The 18424-nt window shown below is 44.4% G+C and overlaps 1 protein-coding gene across 6 annotated transcripts in view; it reads left to right on the top strand.

Annotated features, from left to right (window-relative positions):
• The window catches only part of LOC120424064 (probable ubiquitin carboxyl-terminal hydrolase FAF), a 406051-nt gene that overhangs the window by 13735 nt on the left and 373892 nt on the right, over positions 1-18424 (top strand). For 5 of the 6 annotated variants that reach the window (XM_039588080.2, XM_039588081.2, XM_039588083.2 and 2 more), the window contains 2 exons: positions 232-367; positions 5132-5277. In XM_039588080.2, the coding sequence (XP_039444014.1) occupies positions 285-367; positions 5132-5277 (229 nt within the window). In that variant the 5' untranslated portion in view covers positions 232-284. The remainder of the gene's footprint in view (positions 1-231; positions 368-5131; positions 5278-18424) is intronic. The other variant, XM_039588085.2, reaches the window with a different exon arrangement.

Raw genomic sequence — 18424 nt, 5'->3', positions numbered from 1 at the left:
CCAAAAGAATACCAAAAAAATAGTGTCCGATCATTGACAAATTCTGCTATTTTGCAATATCAAAACAATACCTTAAATTTGTATGATACCAAAAAAAGAGAAAAGTATTATTATGCATTTCCCTTGTTATTTACCCATTCTCTGGTTACTTGTGTCAGCCCTGTATCTAGTGTGTCCATGAATAGTTAAAATATCTAAATCTTAAATCTTATTTTATCTGCTGTATTTTAGATATGGTAATTCGTTGGAAATAGTCAATACACGTCTGGTAAACATAAAACATAATGACGTTCGACACAGGTGGACGATCTTCGGACTCACCTGAGGAACATAGCAATTCACAGTCTTCGGTCAACGCAGAAAATTCGTAAGTATAATAAGTTGAGGATTGTCTCAATATCAGACAGCATATCACCACAGACAAACAGACGAGACTCTCCATAAAAAATATTTTTGAAATCCATCGTCCTTCATCAAACCACCATATGCCGAAGCACAGCCCAAACATACCAATACAAACCCATAACTGTCATGTGTCATGTCAACGATGGGCGTTTCGAAACATCCGCGGGAAACGTGTCCACGGCGCAGTAAAGTTGCGTCAAACAGCAATTAGTGGCGAATGAGATGAAAAAAGTCGCGAAGATTTCAAAGATTTCGATCGGCGCAACATCGTCCACGGCGTCTTTTTCAGGGGGGTAGTATTTTTTGAGAAATAGCAAGAAAACTGTCATATACACATGAAAGTGTGGAACATCGCCGTTCATTTGCGGGGCGAACGAAAATCTTTGGTCGGGAAAAATCAAAGTTATCCTCATTTGAAGTTTTTGTACTTTTTTCCTATGGGGCGAAATTTCGTCAATTTCAATTTAGTATTGTTATAAGTCTACATAGACATGATTTATGGTTCAATTCATATAACTTCTTATAGGAAATGATGCAAGGAACATTTTTCCTGAAGCACGCAAAGTGATTGAAAATAAGGGAAAAAAGTTATAAAGGTTTTATTGGAAATTTGGGAGATTTTCTGATAAAATTGCACACCCCTTTCCCAAAAACCGCAATGTTTTTGATATTCATATCATTATTTTGATGAATTTTTTTGAGAAATGTTTCTGCGCCCATTGAGTATACAAATCACTACAGAAAAGTGTAATTGGTTGGGTTTATGCTCAACTGTAAGTAACTTTTATGAATTTTGGATTTCAACCGAATCAACATATTTTGGTGTGTTTTTGTTATAAAATGTACCGTTTTCATTAGATTTTCTCATTTGTATTAGTCTTATTAAAACTCACAAGAGATCTCGTACTTATTTTGAGGTCAGGTGATAATATTGTAAATCAAAATCAAATCAAACCATCCACATTAACGACCCCCGGGTCTTTTGTGGTCTCTATTGCAAGTTTCTGCTCGAACCAAGGAGTCCGAAGGCTTGAATGGGGAGAGCACCCATACCTCTTTCTACTCCAAGGAACCTTCCACCTCAGTGTTTGAAGGTCCAAAGGTCGTCATTTGGATTGCGAGTCCAACCGCCGCCAGCGATTCCACCGGAATAGGCTTGGTTTGGTGTGTTGTTTGTACACCTGGAATGACTTAACGGCCTAACAACCAAGGCCGGGACCGACATTTTACTTCCTCATCCGATGGAAAGTTGGAGCAGATGGGAATCGAACCCAGAATCATCCGCTTACAAAGCGGACAGCGTAACCATTCGGCCACGCACTGCCACTGTAAATAAAAAGATCAATTATTTGTGTGTTTTTTAGCAAAACAATTTAATTGTTGTATTGTTCGTTGTTTCAAATGTGAATGCCAGACTTGTTTAGTATGTTAAGCTCAATTATTTGAGATAAAATTAATAGATTTACATACATTAAAACTTTTTAATGATTTTTACGCAATATTTATGTTATTACCAATAATTGCAAGTTCAACTCTGTAGTTTCAATACAAACAATATAGCCCAAATGGAAATACAAATTATCAAAAGGCCTATGCCATAGAAACCCTGTGATTGTATTTACACTGCATGTCTTAATTAAATAAAAAAAATATCATGTGGACCATGTACTCACAAAAAAAAGTGAGATTTAAATGTAAACGGTACATTTTATAACCAAAACACACAAAAATATGTTGATTCGGTTGAAATCCAAAATTCATAAATTGAGCATAAACCCAACCAATTACACTTTTCTGTAGTGATTTATATACTCAATGGGCCCAGAAACATTTCTCAAAAATGAATTAATCAAAATAATGATCTGAATATCAAAATCATTGCGGTTTTTGGGAAAGGGGTGTGCAATTTTATCAGAAAATCTCCCAAATTTTAAATAAAACCTTTATAACTTTTTTCCCTAATTTTCAATCACTTTGCGTGCTTCAGGAAAAATGTTCCTTACATCATTTCCCAAAAGTAATTATATTTATGATCTGAACCATAAATAATGCCCATGTAGACTTATACAGCAATTCCCCACGAAAACAGCATGATTCGAAAAAAAAGTTCTCCGATCGGGCTCAAATTTTTTTCTGGGGGATCCTTGGCCGAAATAATTAGACCCGTATTTTTTTGTTTGGCCATTAGGGTGACCTACGCCGTGTTAGGGTGGTTCGAAAAATGGCAATTTTCGTCGATTTTCGCAAAAACCACTTTTTTCAAAAAATCATATCTCCGCGCCATTTCATCCGATTTTAGCTGTCCTAGACGCAAAAGAAAGGTGATTAGTTTGGCTATTTGGGAAAAATAGTAAAAAGTTTCAAAAATCTAGCTTAACTTTTGAAAAGGTCGTATGAAAACTTAAAATGCTGTTTTGAAGGTCTCGGTACCAAAGAGCCTATGTCTGAAAATATTTTTATCGGATTCCTCGGAAAATTTCACATAACATATCAAAAAATGGTGAAGTTATGTTTTCGATACTCTGAGATACGATTTTTTGAAAATAAAAACTGGATTTTTCGACGCGCCACGCGCAAAAATGGGAAAATGACGAAAACGGGAAAAAATCGGCTTTTTTCACTAAAACTGCGATAACTTTAAAATTTCAGCGATGACCTATACATGTTAGGCTGTAATTAAAAAACGCAACTTTTGGTACCATAACATGTATAGGTCATCGCTGAAATTTTAAAGTTATCGCAGTTTTAGTGAAAAAAGTCGAGTTTTTGCCGTTATCGTCATTTTCCCATTTTTGCGCGTGGCGCGTCGAAAAATCCAGTTTTTATTTTCAAAAAATCGTATCTCAGAGTATCGAAAACATAACTTCACCATTTTTTGATATGTTATGTGAAATTTTCCGAGGAATCCGATAAAAATATTTTCAGACATAGGCTCTTTGGTCCCGAGACCTTCAAAACAGCATTTTAAGTTTTCATACGACCTTTTCAAAAGTTAAGCTAAATTTTTGAAACTTCTTACTATTTTTCCCAAATAGCCAAACTAATCACCTTTCTTTTGCGTCTAGGACAGCTAAAATCGGATGAAATGGCGCGGCGATATGATTTTTTGAAAAAAGTGTTTTTTTGCGAAAATCGACGAAAATTGCCATTTTTCGAACCACCCTAACACGGCGTAGGTCACCCTAATGGCCAAACAAAAAAATACGGGTCTAATTATTTCGGCCAAGGATCCCCCAGAAAAAATTTGAGCCCGATCGGAGAACTTTTTTTTCGAATCATGCTGTTTTCGTGGGGAATTGCTGTATAACAATACTAAATTGAAATATTCGAAATTTCGCCCCATCTAATCTAATCTAATCTAATCAGACCCTAGCGCAGCCAATCTTTCGAAGGGATCCTGGAGAGTGCCATAGGTTAGATGACGCCTAGCACTCTTCTTGTCATTTAGTAACATTTGTAGTGCGCCATTGCATTGAAATGCACTGAAACATCACAAGCGTTAAAGCGGCCAGGCCTACTGCGTAAAGCCGTATCGCAGAGATGACTCGTAATTGGGTTGAGTTTGAGCACTGAGTGTTCGAACAACAACACAATTCTGAATCGACAGGGGAGGAAGAAGCGTGGGGACACACCACCATACGCTCCGAGATTTGGTTGTATTCGTTGGGAGCACCATGCTAAGAAGGTTTGGTACTCCGGGACCCTCTGGGATGGGACATTGTATTTCCACGAATGCCCTGGACACTATTTGCCGTGGTTATAGCGCCACAACTCGCTCTCTGTAACAGTATTCCTAATTCCAGTCCACGCTCACCAAGTCGTCATGGTCTAGTAGTTAGCATTTTTGCGTACGAATCCAAAGGACGGAGGATCGAACCCCGCCTCGAGCGACTTTGATTTTCCGTTCATATTCATTATTTCAAATTTATGTGTTCTTAACTTTCTCGTTGGGAGCAGATGGGAATCGAACCCAGAACCATTCGTTTACAAAGCGAACACCGTAACCAGTCAGCCACGGCCGCTCCCTGAAATATTCGAAATTTCGCCCCATAGGAAAAAAGTTCAAAAACTTCAAATGAGGATAACTTTGATTTTTCCCGACCAAAGATTTTCGTTCGCCCCGCAAATGAACGGGGATGTTCCACACTTTCATATGTATATGACAGTTTTCTTGCTATTTCTCAAAAAATACTACCCCCCTGAAAAAGACGCCGTGCGTCAAAAAAACGACCAGCAGCAGCAATCTGAACAGCAATCTGAGCAGCAATCTAGAAGGATAAGCAGGTTGCTCCGAAGGAGATGACTTCACCACAGAATCTGGCTTCCTCCGCAGTAGCGGACGCCGCATGAGCGGCTACGGCATCGGCAGGCCTACTGGGTTAATAGTGGTGCAAAAGGTATGTCTTCGGTAGTCAGCCGCTCATCTGACCCTGGCCGAAACTGCCCCAATCTTGTCATATTTTGTTTTGTTTTCATTTGCTGCCACGTGCTCACGCTTAACTTTACAACAACAAAAACACATTACACACACTGAGGAAAGACGGGTGAGCTGTCACGACAGCAGCGCCATCAGCGCCGGGTGAGTGGATGCCGAAGCTATATTGCATTCGAAATAACCGTTTTTGGCTCGGTTATTGAAGGACGATGGTTTCGCACTCGAGGTTCCCGTCTGTTTGTCTGTGATGACATAAAAAAAACTTGTGTTATTTTTTATTTTGCCTTTTAGCAGCTCGGATGAGGTTTCACGGTTTCCAGAAGACAAGTTGGCCTCACTTAACATAAAGATATCTAGTTCGCGATGGGTGGTACCAGTGTTGCCGAATCAGGAGTTGGAATTATTATTAAATGCGGCTATAAGACTTTCTCAAGCTGGTTTGTATTACTTCATAGAATTGGTTTTCACTTAAATTTGTATTTTTTTCGCAGTAATTTTGAGTTTTGACCCAGAAGGAGGGTAACCGTATAAATTAGAGCAACACATGTCTCATGGTGAGAAACATTGGAAAGTGATAAACATTGAATAAAGAAGATAATTAGCGAAAAAATTGTGCACTGTATTCCGCCGGGGAATTGAACCCCGTTCTATCTCATACCGTGAGAACGCATCACCGATCTGCCAACGGAACCAAACCACCGTGCTGAGAGGCGACCTCTTAGAACGTGATCTTACCCAGTAGAAACCCAGTAGAAACAGATCACGTTCTAAGAGGTCGTCTCTCAGCACGGTGGTTTGGTTCCGTTGGCAGATCGGTGATGCGTTCTCACGGTATGAGATAGAATGGGGTTCAATTCCCCGGCGGAATACAGTGCACAATTTTTTCGCTAATTATCTTCTTTATTCAATGTTTATCACTTTCCAATGTTTGTATTTTTTTATTTTGACCAACTTTGTGTGGGCCCTTCCTATTAACAAAAAAGTATTTTTCACATGTTCAAAAGTGAATGGGGTCGTACCACAATAAGGCAAGTGGAGAGGAAGTCGAGCCGCTGTCAGTGCGAGCCACCTCCATAAGCTTGCGGTTGTGAGAGCAGAAAGGAGATCTTGCGAGATATCGTGTAAAATGAGACAGAATATTTTCTTCGTTCGACCCAGGTACCATCACTCCGTCACGAGATATCGAAAAATTGACCTCGAATTCGTGATCAGGTATAGAAAAGTTACCCTTTTGGCTGCCCGGTCGGAAAATAATCTGGTAAATTTGAGTGTTTAGCGCAGGCGGACGTTTGTCGTGCAGTTCAGACACACTTGGCACACTTATTCTAGCCAAGTTTTGTGTAACGCCAGACGAATCTGCCGAAAATTGGGCGAAATTTCTACCAGCTGTCTGGTAAAAACAATCAAATTTACCAGAAATATCAAAGCGAAACAATCCACTCTAACGACCCCGGGGTTTTTTGTGGTCTCAGTAGCAAGTATCTGCTCATTTCTAGGCGTCCGAAGGTTATGTCACCCAAAACCTCTTTTGCGCAAATGGACCGACGTTTTACTTCCCCAGGAGGATAAGGCGGGAATCGAACATGTGCCCCATAGCATCTTAGAAATCGGCAGCCGAAGCCGCTAACCACCGCGCCACGTGGCCCTGTGAATATAATTAATCTTTAATTTCAAACAGAGTGTCCACTAGGGTGACAATAAAATAAACGAAATCAGGGATACCTTCTGACTCCTTAGGCAAAAAAAAAAATCGTTACCAATTTTACGGGTTAGGTGTAAGGGTCGCTTTTATCGTGGAAGTTTATATGGGGAAATCGCAAAAATATATGCAGACAAACATCACGGGTCTCGCCCGAAATTGTCCAAGTGTGAGATTCTTGTAGGAAATTAAATTCCTTACAACTTTGCTGAAAAGTGCAAAACGATCCGAGTTTCTAAGCATTGCACAGTGGGAAAAAAGGACCCAAAAAATTACCGCAACATGATTTCGCGCAAACCATCGATTGCTATACACCAAAAGGTTCGTTTTTGCACCAGGAACAATAATCCGATGAAAAATCGCACCGCACGGACCGGCGGCCGGAGAACAGGCCACCGGAAGATCCGGATTTTTGGAAAAAGTGTCAGATTTATCCAATTGTGAACTGATAAGCTTTCTTCTACCATGAATAGTCACGCAAAACAATCCTAGAATAATATTAAATACCATAGGACCCATCGGAACCGGTTCCACCGATCTCCGGTGGCCACATCCGGAACCGCATTAGGAAACAGCGTAAACTAGTCATGCGACGTATCAAACTTCTTGATTTTGAATGGGGACATGAGTTATACACTCCTCTTTTAAAAACATGACGCAAGAGTGGTTTCAGGAATTTGCCAAATATGATCTTCGGATGTGGCCTCCGGAGAACCAGGAGCGTGTAATCCAAGATGGCGTCCAATATGGCGAAGAGAGAATCTTCAAGTATTTTTAAACAACATGTAACAGGCTTGTCACGGCGACCCAGGAGCGTGTAATCCAAGATGGCGTCCAATACTTGAAGATTCTCTCTTTGCCATATTGGACGCCATCTTGGATTACACGCTCCTGGATCGCCGTGACCGATTTTCATGATCATATTCGGGTTCAGCGACCCCAAATTAGTTAAATTTGATCGGTCACAAGCCTGTTACATCTTGTTTAAAAATACTTGAAGATTCACTATTCGCCATATTGGACGCCATCTTGGATTACACGCTACTGGGTCGCCGTGACCGATTTTCATGGTCATATTCGGGTTCAGCGACCCCAAATTAGTTAAATTTGATCGGTCACAAGCCTTTACATCTTGTTTAAAAATACTTGAAGATTTTCTCTTCGCCATATTGGACGTCATCTTGGAGATTGGTGCGCTGGAAGTGGGGACGCGAAGTCGTGATTATGCAGGTTAATTTTTTTGTGCTTTTGTGTCGCTGTTCGTATGGGGTGAGTGATTGTGGTAATCGAATAATAGCATCATTGGTGCGCTGGAAGTGGGGACGCGAAGTCGTGATTATGCAGGTTAATTTTTTTTGTGTGCTTTTGTGTCGCTGTTCGTATGGGGTGAGTGATTGTGGTAATCGAATAATAGCATCATTGGTGCGCTGGAAGTAAGGACGCGAAGTCGTGATTATGCAGGTTAATTTTTTTGTGCTTTTGTGTCGCTGTTCTTATGGGGTGAGTGATTGTGGTAATCGAATAATAGCATCATTGGTGCGCTGGAAGTGGGGACGCGAAGTCGTGATTATGCAGGTTATTTTTTGTGTGCTTTTGTGTCGCTGTTCGTACGGGGTGAGTGATTGTGGTAATCGAATAATAGCATCATTGGTGCGCTGGAAGTGGGGACGCGAAGTCGTGATTATGCAGGTTAATTTTTTGTTGTGCTTTTGGGTCGCTATTCGTATGGGGTGAGTGATTGTGGTAATCGAATAATAGCATGCCTTACTGAATTATTTGTGTCTTGAGCGTAATTTTCGTTGAGTAATTGGTGTTTTTTTGTGATTTTTTTGTGATCTTAATTAATTGTTTTGTGATTTTCAAAGCCCTTCCTACATCATCGTTGATCGGAAGGCACGGCGTCGGGTAAATTGTGTATATTTTTTTCGAATAAGGTTTTATTTTTGGTATGGTGAAAAAGCCATTTCTATATAATGATCGAAAGACGCACTGACATTTTGAATTAATTAATAGTGGAGTGAAATAATTGTGAGTGAGTGATTTTGTGTGTTAACCAGAAAGTCCTTCCCATAGCATCGTTGCTCGGAAGGCTCGCCGACGGGTCTGTTATGAAAGTTCTCCCCATAGCATCGTAGCTCGGGAGGCATCGAAAAGCCAATACCTTATCCTACTAACCCAAAAAATAATAATCACGTGATGCTTGAAGGAGATGCTGTGGATTCAACGGTCTCAAGCGGTATCAACAAGTATATAGCGAAAAACTGTGTGCTTGATGAGTCTGCAACTTCAATTATCGGACTAACATTCCTCCCTTTCGATGAACTGCAGGCTTCTTGGGAGGGCGCCGGTATTGACTAATAAAGTAGGGATCTTGGACGCCATCTTGGATTACACGCTCCTGGGTCGCCGTGACCGATTTTCATGGTCATATTCGGGTTCAGCGACCCCAAATTAGTTAAATTTGATCGGTCACAAGCCTGTTACATGTTGTTTAAAAATACTTGAAGATTCACTATTCGCCATATTGGACGCCATCTTGGATTACACGCTCCTGGGTCGCCGTGACTGATTTTCATAGTCATATTCGGGTTCAGCGACCCCAAATTAGTTAAATTTGATCGGTCACAAGCCTGTTACATCTTGTTTAAAAATACTTGAAGATTCACTATTCGCCATATTGAACGCCATCTTGGATTACACGCTCCTGGGTCGCCGTGACCGATTTTCATGGTCATATTCGGGTTCAGCGACCCCAAATTAGTTAAATTTGATCGGTCACAAGCCTGTTACATGTTGTTTAAAAATACTTGAAGATTCACTATTCGCCATATTGGACGCCATCTTTGATTACAAGCTCCTGGGTTGCCGTGACTGATTTTCATAGTCATATTCGGGTTCAGCGACCCCAAATTAGTTAAATTTGATCGGTCACAAGCCTGTTACATCTTGTTTAAAAATACTTGAAGATTCACTATTCGCCATATTGGACGCCATCTTGGATTACACGCTACTGGGTCGCCGTGACCGATTTTCATGGTCATATTCGGGTTCAGCGACCCCAAATTAGTTAAATTTGATCGGTCACAAGCCTGTTACATCTTGTTTAAAAATACTTGAAGATTTTCTCTTCGCCATATTGGACGCCATCTTGGATTACTCGCTACTGGGTCGCCGTGACCGATTTTCATGGTCATATTCGGGTTCAGCGACCCTAAATTAGTTAAATTTGATCGGTCACAAGCCTGTTACATCTTGTTTAAAAATACTTGAAGATTTTCTCTTCGCCATATTGGACGCCATCTTGGATTACACGCTACTGGGTCGCCGTGACCGATTTTCATGGTCATATTCGGGTTCAGCGACCCCAAATTAGTTAAATTTGATCGGTCACAAGCCTGTTACATCTTGTTTAAAAATACTTGAAGATTTTCTCTTCGCCATATTGGACGCCATCTTGGATTACACGCTACTGGGTCGCCGTGGCCGATTTTCATGGTCATATTCGGGTTCAGCGACCCCAAATTAGTAAAATTTGATTGGTCACAAGCCTGTTACATCTTGTTTAAAAATACTTGAAGATTCTCTCTTCGCCATATTGGACGCCATCTTGGATTACACGCTACTGGGTCGCCGTGACCGATTTTCATGGTCATATTCGGGTTCAGCGACCCCAAATTAGTTAAATTTGATCGGTCACAAGCCTGTTACATGTTGTTTAAAAATACTTGAAGATTCTCTCTTCGCCATATTGGACGCCATCTTGGATTACACGCTACTGGGTCGCCGTGACTGATTTTCATAGTCATATTCGGGTTCAGCGACCCCAAATTAGTTAAATTTGATCGGTCACAAGCCTGTTACATCTTGTTTAAAAATACTTGAAGATTCACTATTCGCCATATTGTACGCCATCTTGGATTACACGCTACTGGGTCGCCGTGACTGATTTTCATAGTCATATTCGGGATCAGCGACCCCAAATTAGTTAAATTTGATCGGTCACAAGCCTGTTACATGTTGTTTAAAAATACTTGAAGATTCTCTCTTCGCCATATTGGACGCCATCTTGGATTACACGCTCCTGGGTCGCCGTGACCGATTTTCATGGTCATATTCGGGTTCAGCGACCCCAAATTAGTTAAATTTGATCGGTCACAAGCCTGTTACACACGCTTACCAGGGGAACTCAAATTTGAGTGGATCCAATCAAAACGGCGCAAACCGTAGCCATACAAATTTGACATCGAGTACCCGAACTTAATTTTAACATGGTGAAGTCGATCCAAGGGGTTGGGCACATGCTTGATCCGTATGGCATTTGGAGCAAATCCAGTAAATAATGGTAAATAATGGTAAATACGGATTCACGAGGAGGAACTTAAAGATTTAAGAGAAAATTTCGATCAGTGTGGGCTGTGACGTTTCTAAACGTCATTGGCAACTGTCACTTAGATTAGTTTTGTATTTTGAAGAAGATTCGGATGGAACTAGAAATACTAGAACTACCCGGACTGGAGCCGGAAGCTGAGGAATTTGGCCAAATCAATTTTGTTCAAACAGCACCTGCTGAATAGAGCGGCAAAGGCGAAAGTGTCGTTTACCTAGTGATGGAACTGGGTTGTCGTTGATCCAGTTGTGTACGGCAAAAAATTAGCATGCTGTGTTCGACACCTATAAAACCGGCACAAACCCCTCCCCACACGAAGTAGCACCTAACATCCCCGTGATGTTGTGGCAGTGCGTGGCCAAATGGTTACGCTGTCCGCTTTGTAAGCGGATGATTCTGGGTTCGATTCCCATCTGCTCCAACCTTCCTTAAAATGTCGGTCCCGGCCTTGGTTGTTAGGCCGTTAAGTCATTTCAGGTGTAGGAGTCGTCTCCATGCCATAAGTACAAACAACACACCAAACCAAGCCTACTCCGGTGGAATCGCTGGCGGCGGTTGGACTCGCAATCCAAAGGTCGTCAGTTCAAACACTGGGGTGGAAAGTTCCTTAGAGTAGAAAGAGGTTTGGGTGCTCTCCCCATTCAAGCCTTCAGACTACTAGGTTCGAGCAGAAACTTGCAATAGAGACCACAAAAGACCCGGGGGTCGTTAATGTGGATGGTTTGATTTTTTTGATGCTGATGTTTATCGTTTTCGCCATAACCTGTTCACCGACAAAATCGGTGCCGTCGATTGGAGGCGTAGCGAAAAGAGTTGGACCCTCCGAGCAAAAAAAAAACACCCTAGCTAACCTTTTTATTTGGTACTGATTAATACATGTTAAATTGAATTAAATTGTCACAGGGGTCATCACTTGGGTCAGAATGAACGAGTATTTCGCACAGTACAGTACTTAGCTCGTTCTTCTCGCAATGCTTATGACGACGTATTCAGCGGCCCAGACCCGATCCGTTTTCTGCAAACATTACACATTTTGCTTAATTCGAATAACTCAATCGTGAAACTCACTTCCAGCATCCACATTCTTCATGGCTTGGTCGCTAACGTCTTGCCGCCGGTGCTCAATCAGCATTGACAAGAAGCGGGCCATAAGCGACAGGGAACGCTGTTCCTTAGCTGGCGGCGGCTGCGTAGATAGCGTCCCGGCGGTTGATAATCTGGATCCTTGCACGACCAGCAGCAGGGACTACTGTAACGTCGTTGAAACTACCTCGTAGTCTACCTGGTGACGAAATGTTCCCTGCAGGTTGGTTTCCGCGGCGCATCGAGGCCGGGTCGAACTTCTTGACCGTTGTTGTCACCTTAGCAAACCCTAAATCATCCGCCCGGTCAACGGCTTCGTTCGCTCCGGTACAAAGAAAGCTCTTGCGACAAAATTAACTCTTCCTTGGTCTGAATCTACTTTCGTTAAGATTCCTGTTCGTTCCTTGGCCCTGAAAATTCACGAAAAATAATGAATTTGAAAAACATAACCTATAGCTTCTATTCGTTTCTCCTCGAACTCACCCACACGTCCCGTTCCGTGGCAGCTCCCATTCCATAGATAGGTTGTATCCGGCAGTCACTTGCGTTTCGAAGAACCAATCCAATTTCTGGGCCACTGTTTCGGAATACACTCAAGCAGGTTCAACTCCGGCTACAGGAAATTTTCCTGGGGTGCATCTTAATTTTACCGGAAAGTGTTTTATGGCTTCCGTCTGTTGGGACTGCGAACCAGCTTGATACTTGATAAAGAACTCGGTCCCGGTTTTGTTTGCCGGTCAGTAGCAGAACCGGGAACGCAATCGCGACTTTTCGTGTGCGTTTTCCTTTTTTCTTGTTTGTAAACAATGTGCAGCACGCGACGACGACAACTGACAACCTGTACCACTGAAATAAATCGTAAAGTAGAATTTCGCGTTTTATCTATCTCGTGAATATGGATGCACATACGGATTAACCGTAGTAAATACATGCGAAATATGTTATATATGTATAGTGACCACCCCGTGAGTCGATCTCAAATTTGACATGGGCTGGGTACCGGAAAAATCCTCCAGGAAAGCAGAAAAATGGTTCCGGGGGACGGATATCGGTTCGGAATGATAGTGAAAAGGAAATTGTCGTTTTGGGCTAGTTTTTTGTTAATTTTATTTGAATTTTAATGGTGTTATAATTTAACTTAATTCCATAATTTTCAGCATTAGGAGCAACGGATCCTCCTGCAAACCTTCATGCTACTGCTCGTACCGAAGGATTGCCACCCGGGACATCTTGTTTAGCGGAATTCAACGGAATTGACTACGGGTGGACGAGGACTAGCGAGTGACACTTGTCGACATCGTTGGAGAGTTCGGTGACAAGGTTGCGCGGGCTATCGGTTCGGACGATTAGAATAACGATTACGTTCCAGCGGCCGGATTACGATGCTCTTGTCGAGCGGATCACCGGGGACGGCTGTCAAAGACGGACAGGCAGAAGGCTTGGCCTTGGGTGTGCGTTCGCAGGTCGGCGTGCGTTCGATGGAGGGGAACCGGAGACGGGTGCATCCTGGGCGACGTGGCCACGTTCGCCGGTGATCAAACCTTATTCCCTTGGCCAGGAGGGCTTGATGTCCACATTAATAACCATCCGCGGACGACATGGATGCATCCTGGGCGACATGGCCACGTACGCCGGTGATCAAACCTTATTCCCTTGGCCAGGAGGGCTTGATGTCCACATTAATAACCATCCGCGGACTTGAAACCTTCGAACGGCCAGCGGCAATCTGCTGCTCGCCCTGCACGAAGTAAACCGCCGACCTTCAAATTCAAAAAACATACATCAAAACATAACCTCAATCAAACCACACACGCCTCCCGCCCTACCGATTCCCGTATCCCGTGGCCAGCTGGTCCGTCTCCTTCTCCGCGAAGCAGATGCTCCGTTTGTACCACACCAAAGCTTCCCCATTCTTCCCGTTTAGATAGAGCCGGTTTCCGGTGTTGCGAAAGCGGGCCGCGTCGGCGTCACATTTGCCTTGATGCGGAACCAGCAGCAGATCCGAAGTCCTGGTACAGCGTAAAGTCGGCCCGGATGGCCCCACGCTCGAGGAGCATCTCCTGCAGCAGGTCGATGGCACTTGTCGCCAGGGGCGGCGGAAGCAGATTCGGATTCATGGTTCGGGCAAGATTACTCCCTTTCAATCACAATCCGGCTCGATTACGAACTGATTGGCAGCCGCGAACCTTCCGTCCCAACCTTTAAGGTTTCTTATATTCTTCCGGAGCGGGGTTTCGAGCAACTGTTACGCATCGCGACTGTCCCATCCGCGGAATTACGGCAGATTCGTGGTCGAGTCAAGCAGTAGCAAAATTTGTCCATCGTTCAGCACCTTTTCCGGCTGCGCCATGTTGCGAAGACCATAATCGAGAATTTGCTGGGCGGCAGATTGCACCTGACCGGAACAGTCATCCGGGACGTGAACTAGCGGTCCAGCGATACCGTGAACGGGACCTCGATCGGTTCCAAGCTTTGTAACCTTTACATACTGCGCTTCAGATCGAGGTGTTAGGAGAATCGATCTGATATCGTCTTGCCCGCCACTCGGCCTGACCCTGTGGGAAAATTTATCCTTGCCACACCCTGCCCATTTCGAAACGGTCATCACTAATACTTGCCGATCTACGATCTGCTACGTGGACCAATCACAACTGGACAACCCCTTTTCCGATCCGAGACGAAAGGGCTCGAGGCACGATCGATACGAAGGTCAAGTTCAATTGTATCTCAACCGTGCGCGAGTACAAACCCTTGAACAAACCCGTCGAGCGAAAGTAAGTTTTGCGAGTCAGTGCGAAGAGCGATCGTTATCGCAGTGAAGGCTATCTTATAGCAGAGTGAGAACTTAGGCGACACCTGAATGGTCACTAAGCAAGCGAACTAGAGCGTTGCATGTGCTCTCGATAGGACTAACAGCAGTGAGTATTGTACGCTGTTCTAGAAATTTAACCCGCGAAACTAAACCACTCCTTTGTCAGCTTAACAGTTCTCTACTCATCAACGCAAACCAGTACATTACGTACTTTGAGTAGCTAAAAGCGGAAAAGAGGTAAAAGTGGCCTGGAAAAGTTAGGGTCAGTTCGCTAATTGTGTCGTTCTTCTACCTGAAGAAAACCTTCAGGGAGAAGGTTTTTCTCTTTGGTTTCTTCTCAGCAAACCACGCGGCGATCTTCGCCGGCCCGAACTCCGGACAGCATCTACCGGAGCGCGCGATCATCCGTAGCGTCGGACAGCACCTGGTCGCTGACCACGTGGTGCACACGAGGACGTCGACAAGCCCGTAGGAAACCACAGCAACGGTTTCCGAGCTAAGGGCGCAGCCTGCAGGGGAAATCCAGTTTCGACTGGTCGCCTGCCCGACAAAGTGATTTACGGCCACTCCGCAGGGGTGCGTATTTCACGTCTGGTAGTGGTCAACCCGTAGGAGCGCGCCAAAACCCCGAGCAAAAGGGAACCACCGGCGGCTGTAAAATCTTGGGGAACCGCTGCTTGCGAGCAGCTACCGCGATCGTCACCGGACGGGTGCGATCCATCTGACGTCCACCATCTTCGACGCCGACGCCGCGTCCGGCGCACTTGGGCATCATCCGCAATCCGCACACACGCACGCACTCAAGCTCGACACACACGTGTACGCCATCTTATCGTGTGACAAGACTTCGCAGCGCCATCAACATCCTGCTGGAGCAAACCCGGTCGCACTGCCTTGCGACATTCCACCTCGTGCCTCACGCCAGCTACAACCACGTGGCGGTCGACGACCACCTCTTCACCTGTGAAGGCCGTCGGGAAGCGTTCGGACGCTCCAGGCCACGTGTTTCACCTGCGGGACCAACCGGTCTCGTCGCCAACATCTGGGCGGTGATCGACATCACCCGCTCGCCACTGAAGGCCGTCGTCAAGCGCAGAGCCGCTCCGGCCACGTGATCATCTCTTCGTCCTGCACGTAGTCATCTGACGACAAGACGCCGAACAGCAGACGGCGCACGCAGCTGTGGGGTTCACCCGCGTTCCTGCCAGCGGCTGCACGAGCATCGAGCGGCCACGTGAACATCAACAGCACGAGCGGTAGCGAGAAGAACGACAAGCGAAAAATCAGGTCAGATCAGCTAGATTAAGATCCCCAAGTCGTCCCTGATGCATTTTGCCAGGGCAATAAAAATTATGTTCATTCCCCAAGTACAGTTTGTTTATTCGTTGCATTGTTGACTGCAATTTGGTTTTGGCTTTTAATTTCGATTTTGCTGTAGATTTTTGGGTATCTTTGCCGTTGTACATTTGCGATTGTTCCACAACCCGCCCTGAGCAGAACTAGTCGGGCTCGTAACAGACCTTCCGCAGTGTGGCGATCGGGGCCACACTGGCGCAAAAGCGGGAGTGTTTCAAGAAGGGTAGTGTGTTGGCATTGGGTATTTCTTCCTGCAGAACCTGGCCGAGAAAGGTTGGCATTTCTGCATTGCATTGGTTCTCCTCCACCTCGGTTCAGCTTGCTGCGCATCGTACGACTCCCGTACTGTTACAGCTTGACCGCGGCCTGGATTATCGAGGGAGCAAGTAGTCGCCCAGATTGTTGCCGAACTTTTGTGACGAGGGAGCAGCTACAGCGTTACGAAGCTGGTGTGGAGTTGTCGTGCAGGAGAACGCGCTGAATCTGCGGCCTGAACCTTCCTGTTAGCCGCCACCGGCGATGCCGTCAGCGGTCGCTTTCAACTGCTTCCGGCGGTCCTTCCACCGGTGGACATTTCGATGGGTGATGGTTCCGGCGGGACGGTCGTCTTCCAGGAGGGTCATCGATGAGTATCAAGAGCTGAATTTGAAAAGATTAAAATATAAAAAGATGGTAAAGCACAACTGCGAAAAAAATCCGGAAGTATTTGTTGATTTTATTCTTGGATGGCAACGCCCGGTAGAAACAACTTTTGCTGCTTCTTGGCTTTCGGTTCCTCTCGAGTGTTAATCAACTCGGTGCGCCATGAATGATGCTGTAAAACATACAAATTAGTGATATTTTTAATAAAAAAATTAATTTGCCAAACTTACCAGAACACCCGCTTTGAAAACGCTAAGTCCCTAGAACTGTCACTTTTTAAATTTCAGCAAAGTCACCAAGCAAAATGAAGTTCGGTTCAGTGATCTCAAATTTGCGAAATAAAATCAAAACAAACCCATCTTAAAATTGGTGTAGTTTCTTGTCCAGCTGTCCCAAATTTCTTTTTCTGCTAGCTTGATTCCATCTCCGAGTGCACAGTAAAAAATAATGTAAATTTGGAAGCTGTTATTTTGGAAGGTTGAATATTACCTCTTTTATGATGTAATATTACCTCAATTTAGACTGAAAAAGTGACATTACACCAGAAAAGTGGTAAAATTACACATTTTCAGAGGTAACATTACACCTTTTTTCTGACATAAAAGATGTACCCCTTCCCAGATGTAATATTACCAAGATTTTTTTTCTGTGTGTAAGTGTGTTGAAAAGATTTTGTTTTCCTTTTCTGGCCTTTACCGCTACTTCGTCTGCTCGTTCATTTCCTCGGATCTCCTGGTGGCTCGGTACCCACTGGACACGGATGTCCTGGGGAGCTGCTGCCTCGAGTTGTTTCCAAATTTCCCAGACCAGATAGTTTTCTTTCACCAGCGATGGATTGTTCAGTGTGAGGCAAGCTCCTTGAGAGTCTGTTATTACTGCCGCCTTCTCGTAGCCTTTTCGCCTGATCATCTGTACTCCCTCGTAGATTCCCAGAAGTTCCGCGTTCGTAATTGAGAAATTTTCGTTCATTTTGAGCTGCAGCACTTCCTGGTCCGAATCGTCGTACACTCCAGCGGCCACACCATCGTTCGATTTGGATCCGTCCGTGTAAACGAGTTTGAACCCGTCATACCGGTCTTGTTTTACCTCCAGGAATTTCCGTTTCCAGAAGTGTATTCCGTAGTCGTGCTTGGGTTTTTGCCCTTTGAAGAGCTTGTTCCTGATCTTGTTCTTGGCTGCCGGGCCAACCCGCCTTAGGTTGCTTTCCAGTAACCGATCCTTTGGTTGAAGTTGGCAGACGACATCGTTGTGCTTCACCGCGATCTTGGTCAGGAACGTTCCGTTGTCCGCGTCAGAATTGATTGCGTTTTCGATGAAGGGTTGAAGTTGGTTGCCGTGAAACTTTGCTTTGAGAATCTCCTTCAGGGTCAAAAACTCAATTCTGTCTTTGACTGGAAGTTGGCCCGCTTCTGCTTGAATCACGTGGATCGGTGTGGTCTTCAGGTATCCCATTGCACTTCTCAGATAAGCATTATGGACGGTTTGGATTTTCTGTAGGTTGCTTGGTGCCGCTGCTCCGTAGATCGGTGCTCCGTACTCGGTCTTGCTTCTAATCAGGGCGTTTCCGACCTTGACCAAGGTGTCGGGACATGCTCCGCTGTTCCT

Source organism: Culex pipiens, chromosome 2 (genome assembly GCF_016801865.2).
Source record: "Culex pipiens pallens isolate TS chromosome 2, TS_CPP_V2, whole genome shotgun sequence".
Taxonomy (NCBI): Eukaryota; Metazoa; Arthropoda; class Insecta; order Diptera; family Culicidae; genus Culex; species Culex pipiens.
This window is presented reverse-complemented; position numbering and strand designations above follow the sequence as displayed.